Consider the following 17,787-nt stretch of genomic DNA (forward strand, 5'->3'; position numbering starts at 1 on the left):
AAGGCAGGCTGCTATCAGGGAAGGGTGGTGGTCCTCTGGGGAACTATGGACTCACAAAAGCACATCTGCTGTAACAAGACCCCAGTCCAATCTACAAAAGTTACAAAAGAGAAGCATGGCCGTTCAAAATAAAAATACACAGACTGCATTGGAAGATGCATGTCACATCACATTAATCACAGTTTGGTGCCTAGTTACTATTTACTAATCTTACAGCAACTTGTGTGTTTAGGATGGACGTTTGGCATTCTTTGAAAAAAAAAAATGCTGGGGGATGGGAGGAATAGGCCATATTGATGAGTATATGTCCTGCTTGTAAATAAAATACTTTTAGACTTTCTTACTTTTGGGCTTATATACAGTAACTATTATCTCAATAAATCTTTCAATGTCATGCATGGTTTAATTGCTGATGCTAAAATGTTAATACAAATAAGTTACGTTTGTTTCATGGTTGGTATGGGACAGAAGGACAGCTACGTTGGTGATGAGGCTCAAAGCAAGAGAGGTATCCTGACCCTGAAGTACCCCATCGAGCACGGTATCGTCACCAACTGGGATGATATGGAGAAGATCTGGCATCACACCTTCTACAACGAGCTGCGTGTTGCCCCAGAGGAGCACCCCGTCCTGCTCACAGAGGCCCCCCTGAACCCCAAGGCCAACAGGGAAAAGATGACACAGGTTGGTTTTTGGCCATCAAGCAGTGCTTTGAAGTCTTGTCTGTCCTGTTACCTCATTTTAAGTTCTCCCGTTCATTCATTCACTTCCTCCAGGCTTTGTGTCCTCTGAGCTCCTGAGTTTCTCCTCTCTTGCTGGAAGCAGCAGGTTATCTATACTTTGCCTGCCTGTTTTGCAGTGTTCTGCCACACTTATTCTTTCTGCACTTTTGGATTCTTTACTCCAGGTTTCCAACTAACCTCTGCATGGATGTGTGGATAGTGTTGCAACTCTTTTGAGCGTGAAGTTAACTTCTCAAACCCTTTCTTTCCAGATTATGTTCGAGACCTTCAACACCCCCGCCATGTACGTTGCCATCCAGGCTGTGCTGTCCCTGTATGCCTCTGGTCGTACCACTGGTATCGTGATGGACTCTGGTGATGGTGTCACCCACACTGTGCCCATCTACGAGGGTTACGCCCTGCCCCATGCCATCCTCCGTCTGGACTTGGCTGGCCGTGACCTGACTGACTACCTCATGAAGATCCTGACCGAGAGAGGCTACAGCTTCACCACCACAGCCGAGAGGGAAATTGTCCGTGACATCAAGGAGAAGCTCTGCTATGTGGCTCTTGACTTTGAGCAGGAGATGGGCACCGCTGCTTCCTCCTCCTCCCTGGAGAAGAGCTATGAGCTGCCTGACGGACAGGTCATCACCATTGGCAATGAGAGGTTCAGGTGCCCAGAGGCCCTGTTCCAGCCATCCTTCTTGGGTAGGTGTCCTGACAAACATTACCTGCTGTGTACTTCTAGATTTGATTTGAAGGAGACTTGAAGAACTTGTTAACCATTCATCTTCCCTTTGCAGGTATGGAGTCTTGCGGTATCCATGAGACCACCTTCAACTCCATCATGAAGTGTGACGTCGACATCCGTAAGGACTTGTATGCCAACACTGTATTGTCTGGTGGTACCACCATGTACCCTGGCATTGCTGATAGGATGCAGAAGGAGATCACATCCCTGGCCCCCAGCACAATGAAAATCAAGGTGAGCTGTGCTCTGAACTTTGACTTGCCTCATATCGGTATTTGTGGCGGCTGTACATCTTGCTAATCGTTCATCTCTCCACAGATCATTGCCCCACCTGAGCGTAAATACTCTGTCTGGATCGGAGGTTCCATCCTGGCCTCCCTGTCCACCTTCCAGCAGATGTGGATTAGCAAGCAGGAGTACGATGAGTCTGGACCATCCATCGTCCACCGCAAATGCTTCTAAATGGACTGTTACCACTTCACGCCGACTCGAACTGCGCAGAGAAAAACTTCAAACGACAACATTGGCATGGCTTTTGTTATTTTTGGCGCTTGACTCAGGATCTAAAAACTGGAACGGTGAAGGTGACAGCAATGTTTTTTGGCAAATAAACAGCGCTATTTCTCATTGATTGCGACAATTATTCGAGAGACTCATTAAGTCCTGTCCCACAGACATGAGCATTTGTGATTGATTGCTTAATGCAAACTAGACTGAAGGATGTTTTAATTTGGTTGTGATTTTATAATGAACAGAAGCGAGGGGTGCTGCCTGTGATATGGACGAGCTCCAGTGTCATTAGATCCATTGTGCTCGGGGCCCCTGAAGAGCTGTGGTCAAACGAGCACTGGAGGTCTCAGAACAATCTCGTGGTGCCTCACAGTGTCCGACTGAGCGTGTAGGAGGTTTTCTGCTCACAGCAGCGTCGCCTCCAGGACAGACCCTCTATCTAACCAGTGTTATTTTAGTCTCATTGAGATGCTATTAATAGTTTTTATAGTTATTAATATTTTGAATGTTTTTTTTAAATATTTTGTTTTCATTTTAACTTTAAAGATTTTGTATCATTCTTATTTTTAAATATCTGTATTTTTTTTCAATTTATATGAATTATTTTTATATATTTTTATTAGTTATTATTTCAGTTTGAGTTATTTTAGTACATCAGCTTAAAATTGGCTTTGCAATTAGCTAAAACAATATAAGATCAAATAATATTTCAAATAAATATTTTTAAATGAACCACCAATGAACGTCTTATTTTATTTTTAAAAGAATTTATTTTATTGAAAGCGAATCAGATTTGTTGTCACCTAACTCCAAAATAAATGGAAATATTTCATTAAAAGCCAGCCTGTCCTATACAGGTTTTATTCTTTATAATTTTAGTTTAAGTTAATTTTAGTTCAACAACTTAAAATAAATATAAAATGAGAAATTGCCTTGGCAACTAATTGAAATAAAGTTTTTTTTAACATAACATAAAAATGTTGTTTTATTTCAGGAACAACGTATTTTTTTGTTTGTTTTTTTTTTTTTTTACAATGAAACACTTTTTTCATTTATGTATTTTTTTAACAAATGAAACCTGCTGTCACAACTCCAATATAAACGGAACTATTTCATTAACCCTTGTGCGACCTTTTGGACATTTTTGTCCTTTTCAGTTTTTTTTTTATTTTATTTTTTTATCATTTTGCCTGTGTTATTGCCAACTGCATAGATTTTGGCACAGGTGTGTATTTTTTTTGGAATTTTACTATTTTACTTCCATTACTTTTAATAAATCTGTTTTGCACTGTACACAAAATTGTTCCTCTCAGGATATTAAGGACAAAAATGTCCCCATTGAAACCCATTAAAACTGCTATTTTCGCAGTGCCATTTAACTGTAAAATGATGCAATTTTTGTTAATAGGCTTTCATTCTGTTGGCAAGGCGTTAAAACGTAAATTTTACAAAAAATTACTAGATGGTGCCATTTTTTTCAGGTTTGGCCTACAAAGCAAACACTCGCTTTATTCCAGTTTTCTGCATATTATAGAACCAATTGGTTAATAATGCAGCTATAATTGTGTGGGGAAATTGATATGGATGTCAGAGTGCGGTTTGTATGTGTGTCATAAAAAAAATTGTGTGTGTGTGTGTGAGTGTGTGTTCTTATAATATTTGAGAGAGAAAAACTCTACTGCAAATCACAAATCCAACCACTGTGTGCACCAGCAGAGTTTTGCTGCCATCTAATTGGGAAAATTTGGTACTGCGCCCAAACAAAATCTTACTGAAAGCTAATTTTTTGAGATATCAACCACAAATTTGGAACACAACTTGTTTAGATTTTTACTTTCATAAAATATATCTTTTATATAAAATATCGTTCATAAATCATTTTCATAAACTTTTTTTTACTTCAACAATAATCTGCCATGGATCTTCTTTAAAATGAGACCAAACTTAACTGTGCTCCCAAGCTTCACATTTTTATGACAGTTTTTTGACACGTGTAACGTATTTTAATTGACGCACACGGGTTAAAAGTCAGTGTGATACAGTTTTTATTGAATTATTATTAGTTATTTTACACCAACTTAAACTAAATAGAAAGAATAAATGTTAACAACTAGCTAGCTTTTCATTTCAGTTGTATGAATAAAATGATTAAAATATATTTTGTGACAAAGGTTTTTGATGGTTTTAGTTTTAGTTAACTATAAGAACCTTGATTCTGCAGCTGACAGAGGAAAAATGATCTGATTTTGAACTACATAAATATCTGTGCTGCCAGATGTTCAGTATCTGTGATGATCTAGGCCTTTTCTAACTTCAAGAAATAAATCTTTTCATCATACGGTGGAGTATAATTGATTGGTTACAGTGTCCTTGTAAAGTTTCATTTGAAAAGAGCGTCTTCCACTTTTAGTACAGAGTCCCATTTCCTGCAGAGCCCAAGGGACAGTTATAATGGCAGGTAACTCATCATTAGGAGACAGTTCTGCAATATGTTACAATACTTATGAGAAGCCACTTAGATGCTTCTGTTTCCTTTTGCTCTTTATATTTTTATTTCAGTTCATATGAAATACAGCTTTTAAATGACTGTTTGACACAAAAAAGAATTTGTATTGTGAATGCACAATGAACTGCTCTTTTTCTATACTCTTTCTAGAATTATATGTAAAAATCTGCCATGTCACCTAACTCAAATATAAATTAAACCATTTCATTAAAAGCATGGGGAATGTGCCACACTCAAGGAAATTGAGAAAGATGTTGTCTGAAGTAATGGATAATCCACGAGGGCAACCAAACGCGAGCCAGTCTGTCCTCTGAGCAATTTAACTCTGGCCTCAAATGGAAAAATATTGAAAAAGTGAGACAAGCCATCTGAATGTCAAATCTTCAGCTATTCTAATAAATATCTCATCTTTCATCTTCTAGTCTTAGAATATTAAATCAAATCATGCAAATAAATAGATGCTTGATTCCAAGTTCAATTTGCTTGTGGATTAGAGGTTTTCTGAGCCGTCAGAGGGATTCTACACAATGTCCCTATTCACTGGATGTCACATTCATCATGGCTTTCATTACAGCTCTGCACAGGCTCGAATGATGTGCAGGAAGTTGCTTTACGCTGTCATTCCACAAAGTCAAGGTGTTGTGATCATCGCTGCATTTCTTTGTCTTGCACAACAAACACTGTCATTCCACTTTAAAAAGAATCAAACCAAGGATTCTTTATTTATCCATGCATTAAAGAAACAAATATTCACCATAAAAAATACGGTACCAGCGCTTCAAGCATTACAGGAAGCATTTTGATGCCTGTTCTGCATTTCATAACTGTAGGCCTGTTTTTCATTAACCAATAATATTAATATACCAGCCTACTTATACTACTAAAATCTGCTTTGTACCATAAATACTAATAACCACCATAATGACATGGAATAAAACAGAAAGCCACATGATGAATTAAAGATCATCATAATATCCCTTTCCATAAACAATTGCTAATGCTTTGTTGCAATGTTACCCTTACAAAGACAAAATGCCATCATTGTAACACCCGGCTGTAAACATTGACTGAACAACATACAATGTAACATACCCAAAATGAGCAAGTACTGTAAACTGTTTACAACTATTTACAGTAACATTACATGTCCTGGTAAAATGTATTGTGTTCATTTTAAATGCTTTTTACAATTATAGTACTAAAAACACAACAACTGAATTGCTGCAAATCATTCAAACTTAACTATAATGGAAAAACGGGTTATTTTTATTATTGTTAATGTTGTATATTTGAAAGATTTTAGAAGACGCCAAACCCTGTGAGCACATCAGATGGCGCAAACTCTCAATCAACAGCTGAAACTGCTATATTATAATCATCATGATCACAGCATGTAATCATTGCTTTAATTTGTGTTCATCATTTCTGTTTAAATACTGTCATTAACTAACTGCATGATATGTATGATCCTAGAACTAGTACATTTAGAACCTTAGAAGCTAGCACATTTCTATCAGATGGACATTACTTTGACACACTCAGCTTTGATAACAGATTACCCTTAATTGTAATGTAGAAACATGCATTTTATGTAATGCTGCTTTGCAACGATACGCCTGTACAAACACTATACACAAAATAAATGTGAATCGAATTAAACTAAATATTCAAAAAATAAAGAAATCAAGTATTTTTTGTACCATTGCTTAATGTAAATACCATCACGTATATCATGTAAACATCATAACCTAAATCCCCATAATGCACGGCTGTAAAGGGATAGTTAACCTAACAATAACAATTTTTGTAATTACTTACTCACGCTCATGTCGTTCTAAACACCACACTAAGCTATAATATGGCATTTAAAGATGTGGGATATAACACCTGAGTCATACTCAAGTTTATTTTGATTATTGTTAATGTAACATATTTTTAAGATTTTAAAAAAGATTTTAGAGGATGCCAACCCCTGTGAGCATATCAGATGGCGCAAAATAAACACATTATATCTAATGTGATCTTTTGTCATTCTTGATCAGCACTCACTTTCATTGTATGGAAAACATCAGCTTTCTTCTTTTTTGTTCCACAAAAAAAAAAAAGTCAAACAGGTTTGGAATGACATATGGATGACTTGTGATGACAAAATTGCCGTTTTGTGGCAACTATCCTTAAGTGGCTTATTGCATTACTGAAACACTTCTTATGTGGTACACAAAGGCATTTAATCATTATGTCCTGAGATAAAATGAGTGTTTTCCACTAATAACTATCTTATTATAACATTTGTGATATTATGACACCTGAATAGTCTTGTGGGAAGATTCTCTGCAGGCCCTAATCCTCTGACTCATCTCATACTCAAGTTTATTTTGATTATTGTTAATGTAACATATTTTTAAGATTTTAAAAAAGATTTTAGAGGATGCCAACCCCTGTGAGCATATCAGATGGCGCAAAATAAACACATTATATCTAATGTGATCTTTTGTCATTTTTGGAGCTTGACAGTGCTTGATCAGCACTCACTTTCATTGTATGGAAAACATCAGCTTTCTTCTTTTTTGTTCCACAAAAAAAAAAAAAGTCAAACAGGTTTGGAATGACATATGGATGACTTGTGATGACAAAATTGCCGTTTTGTGGCAACTATCCTTAAGTGGCTTATTGCATTACTGAAACACTTCTTATGTGGTACACAAAGGCATTTAATCATTATGTCCTGAGATAAAATGAGTGTTTTCCACTAATAACTATCTTATTATAACATTTGTGATATTATGACACCTGAATAGTCTTGTGGGAAGATTCTCTGCAGGCCCTAATCCTCTGACTCATCTCTTCACAGCCCATTGACCCTGCTGTCTTCATTTAAGCACAGCTTTGTGTTAGTTGTAATGTGCACATAAGTGAGTAACAGCAGCTCTCCTGTGCTCTGTTTGCATGTTGTCAGGGGAGCTTTATGTCACGCTCCAGCTCTGAAAAGATATACGTCCAATAAACATAGTGCTCAGTGAGGCCTTTACCAAAAAGTGCCATATGTCTTGGACATTTTAAACATGCATGGTGTATGAATATGTCAGTCATATAGAACAGCCGCGGGAGCATCAATGTTATAAGGGCTTGTGAGATAGTGCCCAGATGGCACAGCAGGTGCAGAGTCCAGCTCTGGGCACATGGTTAGAATGTAACTGTCAAAAAAAAACCACTTCATCCTTGAATCTATACATCTCCCCCCTGTGTTTTAGCTCACACCGCTGGAGGTGACATCCCTGCAGCATCCAAGACATTTACAGTGCAGTCACGAGATGGGAAGGATGAAATCTCAGGAAAAGGCAGCCAGACCCCCCAAAAAGCGGAATTATTTTTTGCTTAGCGGTCAGCCTTTTCGTCACTCCCTTGCTGCGTGACATTTACAGACAAAATGACAGAACAGAAGCTATCAGACAAATAATGGTGTCTTGTTTTGAGGCGGGGAGCATCACAGCTAACTAACACATCACAGCCGGGACACAAGATGGACCTCGACTCGTGCGTCACAATGTAGCATTCAGTGGTGGCACCTGTAGAACTGCATTGCTGTAACTCTTTCACTCTTCTCCATGCAGTTATAATGAATGAGGACTAAAGCTTTCAAGCTTCTAAAAAGGCACAAAAGCAGTAAAGTAAATGCACGCGAAAAGTGACACCATATTTACTTATATATGACAAGCCATATACGATACAATAGGGTCGCCGTGATTTTGCCAAGTAAGACATGTTCCTGGATCAACATCTTTTGTTGATCCTGGATCAACATAACTGTCCAAAAATATAGACTTAACCCAATCCCTACCCCTAAACCTAACCCTACCCATAATTTACTCCTAAAAACAGTGTGAAATGATAGCTGATCAACAAGGGTGTAAAGCACCTAACCCTAATCGTAAGCCTAAAACAGTTATTTCCTGAAAAGTAATCCCTCAATTCTGATTGGTTGATAGGAATGTTGGATGCTGATCCAGGAACATGTACTTGGTGAAATCACGGTCACCGATACAATAGAGAAACAGGGTTATTATCGTTAGGCCAAACTAAAATTCCATAAATGTCATGCAGCTCCATAACTCCATAAATGTCACCCAGCAGGTGGTTTTTCATGTCCGCGGGTTGAAGCGACTCCAATAACATGATATTTATCCCCTTGAATGCAAATTTTAGCAGGGGACCCACGCCAAAAAACCGTATACCCCCCGGAACGCGATTTTTAATGGGGACAATTAGCGATTGGGCGGGTTTTCTTGTGAAAACCTGGCAACACTGATGGAATGATCTTACCAACCTCATCCAGAACACAGAATCCCTGACAACATTCAAGGGACATTCATCTCATCTCTTCTGTGAGCACTTAGCTGCATCCTTCTGAACAATAAATAAATAAATTCCTCTATGCTGTCACTTTTTCTTAATCCTTCCTTCACTGTAAAATCGAATTAGTTGGGCTTACTTAAAAGAAGCATGCAAACCGATTGCCTTGAAAAAACGAAGTAAAGTGAAATAGGAATAGTATGTTGTACTGACAAATACTTAGTTAGTATAGTTTATTTACACGAGAGTTCTAGTAACTAAAAAATAACTGTAGGGAGTACTTGATCCTTTCATTTAGGTTTACTCATGACTTAGTATAGCTACTCACTGACTCCCAGAGTGCATTGCGGCAGAATAAATTATGCAGTTTCCTTGTTTTATAGTTGTTGATTTTATTTGCCAATTTTATTTGCTGTCTTGTGTCAGTAGTAGCACAACAAAAAGAGCAAATAAAATGGTTATTGTTACAATTAATGAAAATAAATGAAATTGAATTGTTACCATTGTTGTGATTCATGAGCTGAATGTTTAAGACTGTATGTGATTTCAGCATACTACCACACACTATATAAGGATTATATAAACCCAATTAAAAGCATCTCAAGCTATTTATGAAAATAAAATTTGCAACAGCTCATTAACACACACACACACACACACACACACACACACACACACACACACACACACACACACACACACACACACACACACACACACACACTCTCTCTCTAAAGATTTAATACAACAAGGAGCTGTTATGTTTGGACTGCTGGTCACAGGTAATGGACAGTTTAGGCACGATATATATTGATATATTTCACACACACACACACACACACACACACACACACTCTCTCTCTCTCTCTCTCTAAAGATTTAATTCAAAGGTAAGTCATCTTCTAAAAGTAATCTATTTATTACTTTTCTTCCCTTGAAACAAATAACTCTGACTTCATGATGCATTACTACATTAACAGGAAGAAAATTATAGTAACATAAACGAAGTTCCAAGTGCCCAACCAAAGGGACCGCTAATCACTATAATGGTGAGTTAAAAATAAAAATAAAAACATTTTAGGAAAATCAACAGCAATTTATGAAGTTAGCTTATGTGATGTTCTCTGAAATATTTCAGTTGTATTGAAAATTCAACATTCAAGATGACTTTGGGAAACGAGTGAATGCAACTAGTGAAAGATAACTGCAGACATTGAGGAAATGGGTGAAAAGTCGTCGTCTTCTTTTCTTCTTCTTCTGTTGTTATGTTGCACATTAGCAACATATTAGTGCACTGCTGCCTCTCACTGCTTTATTAATGTCATTGGTTCCTTTGTGGCTACTTGAATATTTTAAGTAAGTGTCACTCAAAACAGTAAGTAAATTGTTTTATTTGCCTTGAAAGTAGCTGTAACTTAATAAAACCTAGTAAGTATAACAACTAAGTAAAGATAACTACTAAAAACTAACTAAATGTAAGTAAGGTAAACTATTGGATTTTAGTGTTGTTCTAGCTTGTACTATTCTAAACTATGTCTGAAACTTTGTCTTACAAGCACTTCTCATATTTATTTGCCTCTTTATGATGAATTGCTTGTATTAGCCTACTCATTTGTAAGTCACTTTGGAAAAGCATCTGCTAAATGAATAAACGTAAATGTAAAAACATTTTTTATTAATTGAAATAAAGCAAAAATAAAATAAAAATATTAAGATGAAAAACTTCAACTTATTTCAGTTAGTCAAGGCCATGTTATTGTTTAGTTTACATGGAAGAACTAAAATTGTGCACTAACTGGAAGTTAAAAAAAATGTTAAATCAAAATACTAATAAAAAAAATTATCACATATAGATAACAAAATATTTAATATATTTAAATATTTAATAATCAAATTTTGATTTGGCATCATATTGCATATAGCTATATGATGCATATAGCATATAGTCCCGGCATTTTTTTGATTCTCTAAAAAGAACCGACTCATTTATTTGAGAATCGAGTTATAGTACACTGGTATAGCGTTGTATGTTGTGTTTGCCTACAGTCCACAACAAAGTCCTCAATACAAAGACGTTTTTTGCCATTTATTAAACAAAGTTAATTTCAGTGTAGACCGCGTACTCATAGTAAAACTGAGGTAAAATGTTATATCTTTTTACCGTGGCGCCAAAGATTCAGTAACAGCGGCATAGATTCAGTAGCTTTAGATCGACGCAGCCTTCAAAATGTCTGCATAGAAATAAGAAAGAGTCATGTGGCTTTAGAGCGACATGAGGGTGAGTAAATGATGACAGAACTTTTGTACGAGCTCTTCTTTTAAACATGTTTTTGAGCTAATGGACGCTTCGACATAGAGTGCCACTTTGTTTATGTGACTCACCCAGTCGAGCTGTTGAAGCTGTCAGAAATGTTCCAGGCACTGGGTGAAATCACCAATCGCCCATGGTCACACACTCTAGACGCCAGGACAGAGAGCAGCTGGACTCCACACTTGATGGACCCTGTGCTGCAGCACAATCTCAGCTATCCTGCTGCTCTCCAGATGCTGTGATCTACAGATGAAGGTCATCAATCAGTCTGAAAGGACATCGGGTGTAGAATGAAACTAATGAGCTCAGAGGGAACACAACCTCATGGCCTCTCTGCCAGTCTCTATTCATTCACTGAAGGTGGAATCAGGGACGAAGTTATTGTGCATTGTGGAGTTCGCCGCATGTATGGAAAAAGCACTTTGCTAGTACCACAGGTAGATGTGTTATACATTCAGTGCATTGCCTGCGAATGCTGTGCGAAACTAAAAACGCTATAGTGACAATGATGGATTAGATTCTTTTCGAGTTAGAAAGTGTGGAGCTGTGCAAGGCTTGATTGAACATCACAGTGGCCGGCTACCTGCCTTCAGGGAGCAGAAAGACAGTTTCCGCCCAACTCTCTCGGCAGGCCTGGCACCGCAGGGCAGCTGAAAGGAAAAGAGGAACGAGGTTTACTTTTTCACATCCTGGCGTCAGTCGTCGCTGAGTGAACTCTGCTTTCAACACACAGTTTACAGGATAAAGCTCAGCGCTTCAGGTGTGTTTACAGTGGACCGGACCATCTAATGCAAGAAGGTGAAGAACCTCCAGGCAGTTTGGGTGTTGACAGCTCCTTCTTCACTGTTTGTTTCTTTCAGAGGGGCGCGGCGGCAGTGGAATGGGAGAGCTCAGTGGTGGGCCTCCATCTGGGACTCCTGTCAGAATATTTGAGGCAGACCTAACGGATCCCGCAGGAAAGGAGACCTTTACCCCTCCAGGCAACACGGATCAATGGTCTCCTCTGCCTCTCTTTGAGCAGATGAATGCATCGTATGTTAGCATGCAGCGAGAGCGCTCAGAACCTCAGTGTGTCATTTCAGAGCATTTACTTCACATGCACTCTTTTACGCAAAGAAGCATTCGTCGAGATTTGATTAAAATTCAAGACCGCCTTGGCACTTTTCTGAGTGTGAACTGCTTATGCACTCGCACTCTCTGTCTGCATATTAAAAAAGCACGCTTTGTTATTACTGGCAAAGGAGCTGCACTGCAAGTACTTTCAGTTGATCTTGGTGAAGATGCTTTTGTCAGATTAATAACCAGATAGTGAGCCATTTGAGAACACAGCAGTCTTCTATCCGCTTCTTTATTATGAAGTAGTAAAAAGAAAATGTCTCACACAATCAAAACATTTGAAAAGGCACATAATGGAAATGAGGAAAAGAAGAAAAGACTTTAGATGGAAAAGGGTGGAAATAATTTTCAGCATTTCCCATTCAGTCTGTTAAGCTGTGGAGTGAAAAGAATTAAATTTTGTCATGAACTAAACATACATGCACATGATAAAGCTAAACACAGAAAAATCCATCAGTTCATCAGGAAAAAACATTGTGACGACTCTGCAAAATATGTCATTATTATAATAAATAAATCTATTTCAGAACGTCTATTTAATGGTTTTAAGTGAACAAAACAAAAAAAGTGAAACATATACAAACTATAATATGAGATATTGTTGCTTGCAAAAAATTTATTTAGTCAGAATACTCAGCTATTTTTTAATGGCTGTTATTGAAGAAAAGATACTTGGCCCAGAGAGTGTAGTTAAAGCATCGAACAGCAGAGGCTAATGGTGCCATAATAATATGCTAAATTTTTGGTCCTAAATGAGCACAATAAAGCTACAAGCAAAAAAAAAAAAAAAAAAAAAAAAAAAAAAAAAAAAAAAAAAAAAAAGTATCCTTACTACTGGCTACTGCGACAAGAGGTATTTAGCAGATGGAAAATGAGTCGGACATACTATATGTGACGCTCCATCAAAATGAGCCGGAAGTCACAGTGGGCCATTTGTGGAAAAAAAGTTCTGCAAAAACTTTGAATTTTGATTCTTACATTTAATGTTTTTTTATTAAACAAAGTCTCAGCTTTTAAATTATGTCAGTTTCATTATGAAATTCAAGAAATAAATTTACAAGAGCATATAGCTAAAACTGTAAATATAACTATGAATATATGCACTATAAATGCTTTGATTATTTTTGTCATCATTTATTGATATCTTAGTTACTGAAATGTATGCTTGAATAAATTAAGCAAACATGTAAAAAAAAAAAAATCTGTGAAGATTTTTTATCACTATTTAAATTACTTAATTTCAGTCAATGCATAAAACACCAAATTACTTCCTCAAGACAATTTCCAATTATGGAGTGGGTCACATATTAATCGTAATCTTGTTTGCAGTCAATCTAAATACGAATGAAATTTTAATGATATTTGTGTAGAATAAGGTCTATCAACTAATCATCACCAGATTGAACTGACAATTTAATAGATGCTAAATGAAACCTGGCACTGCTTTAAGACAGAAAGTAATAACATCCTAGCCTAGCTTTCGCGAGTTATTCTTCAGGACAACAGCCAGTTTATACTGGCAGTTGAGCTGAGCTTCATTATTTCCCACCGTTTAAAACTGTGACAGTCAAAACTCCAATATGTTCATCGGGCTGATTGGATATATAACTTCATTTGACGTGATTCCCTGTGTAAAAACACTTAATTCTGGGCCAAGCTTTGACGGATGAAACCAGCCCTTGACTGCACGGTTTGTGGACTCTATTGAGGGTAACAATTCTCCTTCAGTCGATTTCCTCCTCCTCAACGGCAAACCGAAGGGGCGTCGCAGGATTCACCCCCACCAATGTCAAATCATTCTCTGCAACACAGAGCCAGAATTACTGTTAAATAACCCTCCTCAAAAGACAGGCGTCCCAGGTGTGTGTGGTACGTTTGTGAATTCACTCTGTTAGCAGAAGAACGGTGTAGATGGCCTATTGCTGATTATTGCCCACCTCCCTCTTTGACAATCGTCACAGCTAGAGGAGGGGAGCAGCCTTTATTAACACCTCTATCTATCAGCCCTTCACTTCTAGGGACCCAACTGCTAATTCCCGAATAGATCGACAGTAATTTGTTAACGGTGACTTGATAGGAAGGCAGCAGGAAAAGCAATCCTCCCAGCGATAGATCTGGGTTTTTTCCCCACCCAGCCTCCCCTCAGACTGCATACTTTGGCAATCTTTGGGAAAAGTGCTCCGCAGGGTTTGAAGGTCCCATTTTGTCAAACATAATGGCTCAACCACTGCAATCAACCCCCCCCCCCCCCCCCCCCAGCTTTTAGGACACACTCAAAGAGGAATCACAGATGACAAATAAGAAACACGGTGGCAGGTGTTGATTTAAAAGTATCTGCCTTTTGCTCAGTTTGATTTCCGGTTGTCTGGTTCTCACTCGCGTACACTCTGCCTGAAAGAAAATGCTGAGCTAGAGTTTGGCTTTTCACCTCCATAAGTCAACTTTGGCACAGTTTATTACCAGCATGGCTGATGTTGTTGTTGATGATGATGTTGTTGCAATCAATAGCAAAGCATGTGCGACTAGGTTGAATGCTGGGAAATCATTGACATGAGTCGCATGCAACTTTCATCATACAATATGCAACTCTGCAACAGATTGGCCAATAGAAAACCAAGTGGGAATGCTTGTGAACGGCATTTTACATTCGGCCTTAAATTGCCAAGTAGCATATGCCACCACTAGATAGCCAATGTGTGCTCAAAGGCGCTATCAGAGTAAATACATCACGGCACGTCAGCGCAGCTAAACAAACGCCCCTCTCCGATGAAGCACTGTGAAACAAATTGGAAGCGCTTGACTGCAGATTTCATTATGAAGTCCGGTAATAAGTTCAGTACTCCCAGGACTGAATAACCCACAGATACTATGATTCACTTCCATCATGCAATTTCCCAGTGTAATTTTACTATAAAAACCATGTGCAATCTCAGCCTGTCCCTTCCAAGACAGCTTATAATGTACAAAAACACAATGCAACCGGTCATTTATTGCTTTCCGTTACAAAAAAAAATCTCATGTTTTTTCTTATAAAAGATTACCATTTCCGGCAAAATGACAGTGTGATATTACCAAGGCTCTGAGCATCTCTCTCTTGCCACAATGGGAGCCTGGAGATTTGGTGACAGTTGGAATGGGGGAGTCGGCCACTAATGTATCCACACAGCAGGATATTGGAACAACAAGGCAAATGGCTCTCCTGTGAGGAGCTGAGGTCCATTGCACACATTTTCTTGGTTTATTCCTAACATGTGCGCACACACACGCATCAGTGCTTTGTGTTGTTCTCTCATTTTGTCTTAATGCTGAGGCGGTGACTGCAATGCCCCGGAGATCATAATATGAACAGGGCCCTCCCTGAAGCACAGCCGAGAGCACGGTGAGACATGCATCTCTGCGCTTCATACTGCCATAAATCCTGTTCCTGTTGAGGGGGAAGCAATTTGGTAGGCAGAGCGATATGGGCCATGACAGGACCAGGTCTTGGGCCTCAGAGCCATGACACAGGCCTCGTGGCCCCGAGCAATGCCGGTCAGCTTGTTTGCTGTCAGCACATGCAGTAATGAAGGAAGGCAGAGGCTCTGGACTGAGACTCCTTCCAATCTAGACCCCAGAGGGTCAAAGCACCGCTTCACTGAAGCCATTTTCTACCCAGCAATCACTTCTGAATTATTCCACTTTCCCTTTTATACTGATGGACTGAGACTGCCGGTAAACGTTTGTTTTTATACTGCAATCATTTTAATGGGTCATAAATGGTAAAATGCTCCCGCAATATGGACGACCCTTGCTCCGAGGACCTTAATGTTTAATGCAGTCCTAAAGCAAACACTCAATCATATCTCCATTCAAACGCAGCTTGTGATTGGTACCGGTGAAAATCAGCCATGCTTCCATTCGGAGGCCATTTTATGCTGGCCTTGGTGATGGAAGACACAAAATGGACTCTGGATATTGAGGGGAAGTGTAGAGGAAAAGTCAACCATTAGCGTTTGGAACTTCAAATGGCATCCCTGGTGAGAGATTGAGCTGCCGACGTCCTCTCCATCACAGTACGCTTCCATTGCTTGGCGCGCGTTAATTGTTCCACGCCTCAGTTCGTTAAATGAGCATTCCGGCTAAATGACTCCTGAATAGTTTATGAATATTGCATGCCTGCTTTCTGCTTTTTTTTGTCTTATTAGCATAATGATTCTTTGCGTTGAGCTGTGGCCCCTTCTGACAATAGTATCCAGCTGCAGACCCGTAGCACCAGCAGTTTTAGAACCGCAGCCACAGAACCGGAAGTGAGGGGCGGAGCTTACGTTCTTAACACAGTAACGCCACCTTACAGTTTTTAAGGGGTAATTTGCTTTTATTAAACACGATACGTCATACTTTATGTATGTATGCATTTTATAATGATATATTAAGCATTTAAAAAATATTAATCTTGTGTAATTTATTTATAATTATTCGTTTCATTGAATTATGCGAGTTATTTCCTGTTTGTGATACTAAAAATAATCTTTGAAACTTCTGGGCATTTTATATGAAATATACTTTAATCACAAGTTTACTCCAAAGTCAAGAACACATGCATCATACATTTTTTTATAAGGAAATGTCCAGTACCTTTCAGAGAAAACGCCAAAGTTCTCCAGAAGAATAAGAGTCCATGATTGGAATGTCACACTGGAAGACACAAACATAGATAAATCTTTAAATATCAACTGCTACAACATCATAAACATTACTTTAACTGATAACTACTTACAGATGTAAACTCAAAGGGTGCTCCCAAGACAAGATGTACTGGGAAAAATATATATATATATTCTCCCTGTAAATGACACAGAAAAACCTTCCTTGTTCCTTATTTAACAACTAAATAATCACACCAATAATTGCTTGCAAAAATGTATAGTATAGCCTAAAATAAATAAATAAGTACACAGGTAAACTATTATGCAATAATATATTGTGAGTACATATATTAAACAAACAACTCAAGATATTCATACCTCCACAGACAACTGCCTTGTTGAAGTGGATTTGAAGATGACTTTTTAATTTGACCAGTTTGGCTGGCTTAAACATGCTGGTCAAGCAGAAAACTGCTGGTAATTGCTGTTTTACTCCAAAGTCAAGAACACATGCATCATACATTTTTTTATATGAAAACTAAAACATTTCAATAACACACACACTGGCCCCCTGAGCAGATGTCTGTTGTAATGGAGCATTTTCACAACTTCTGTCAGATTACTGGGATCTCCTTCATTACAGAATACTAAAGGAAAATGTAACTTTAATCTCTCACACACACACACACAGAATGGCCTCTTGTAGGGTTTCTGCACTCTAATATATATGCATCTTAGTTCATTTCATATTGGTCAGAAGGGGGTGCAAATGTAATGGTGTGCTGGAGGAAATGTGCAGTACCTTTCAGAGAAAACTCCAAAGTTCTCCAGAAGAATAAGAGTCCAGCACCATCGCCATAGGATTGGAATGTCACACTGGAAGACACAAACAT

General features: G+C 38.2%; 1 protein-coding gene and 1 long non-coding RNA gene across 2 annotated transcripts; one reads left to right on the forward strand and one right to left on the reverse strand.

Moving 5' to 3' along the window:
* Nucleotides 1-444: 444 nt before the first annotated feature.
* LOC107581721 (actin, cytoplasmic 1-like) lies at nucleotides 445-2,047 on the forward strand. The gene is made up of 4 exons (XM_016267358.1): nucleotides 445-684; nucleotides 995-1,433; nucleotides 1,529-1,710; nucleotides 1,795-2,047. The coding sequence occupies exons 1-4, from the start codon at nucleotides 451-453 to the stop codon at nucleotides 1,936-1,938; spliced, it is 999 nt and encodes a 332-aa protein (XP_016122844.1). The 5' UTR covers nucleotides 445-450; the 3' UTR covers nucleotides 1,939-2,047.
* LOC107581722 (uncharacterized) lies at nucleotides 1,374-15,017 on the reverse strand. The gene is made up of 3 exons (XR_001608860.1): nucleotides 15,005-15,017; nucleotides 7,891-7,893; nucleotides 1,374-1,459 (listed from the first exon to the last, which is right to left on the reverse strand). It is a non-coding gene; the product is annotated as an uncharacterized lncRNA (long non-coding RNA).
* Nucleotides 15,018-17,787: the final 2,770 nt, after the last annotated feature.

This window comes from Sinocyclocheilus grahami, unplaced genomic scaffold (genome assembly GCF_001515645.1).
Source record: "Sinocyclocheilus grahami isolate Dianchi unplaced genomic scaffold, SAMN03320097.WGS_v1.1 scaffold37.1, whole genome shotgun sequence".
In the NCBI taxonomy this organism is placed as follows: Eukaryota; Metazoa; Chordata; class Actinopteri; order Cypriniformes; family Cyprinidae; genus Sinocyclocheilus; species Sinocyclocheilus grahami.

What these genes read in the sequence shown, in the direction of transcription:
- LOC107581721 (XM_016267358.1), top strand. Translation starts at nt 451, where the DNA reads ATGGTTGGTATGGGACAGAAGGACAGCTACGTTGGTGATGAGGCTCAA. An exon ending in GTTCCAGCCATCCTTCTTGG is followed by an intron (nt 1,434 to 1,528) that starts GTAGGTGTCCTG and finishes TTCCCTTTGCAG; the next exon opens with GTATGGAGTCTTGCGGTATC. An exon ending in CCAGCACAATGAAAATCAAG is followed by an intron (nt 1,711 to 1,794) that starts GTGAGCTGTGCT and finishes ATCTCTCCACAG; the next exon opens with ATCATTGCCCCACCTGAGCG.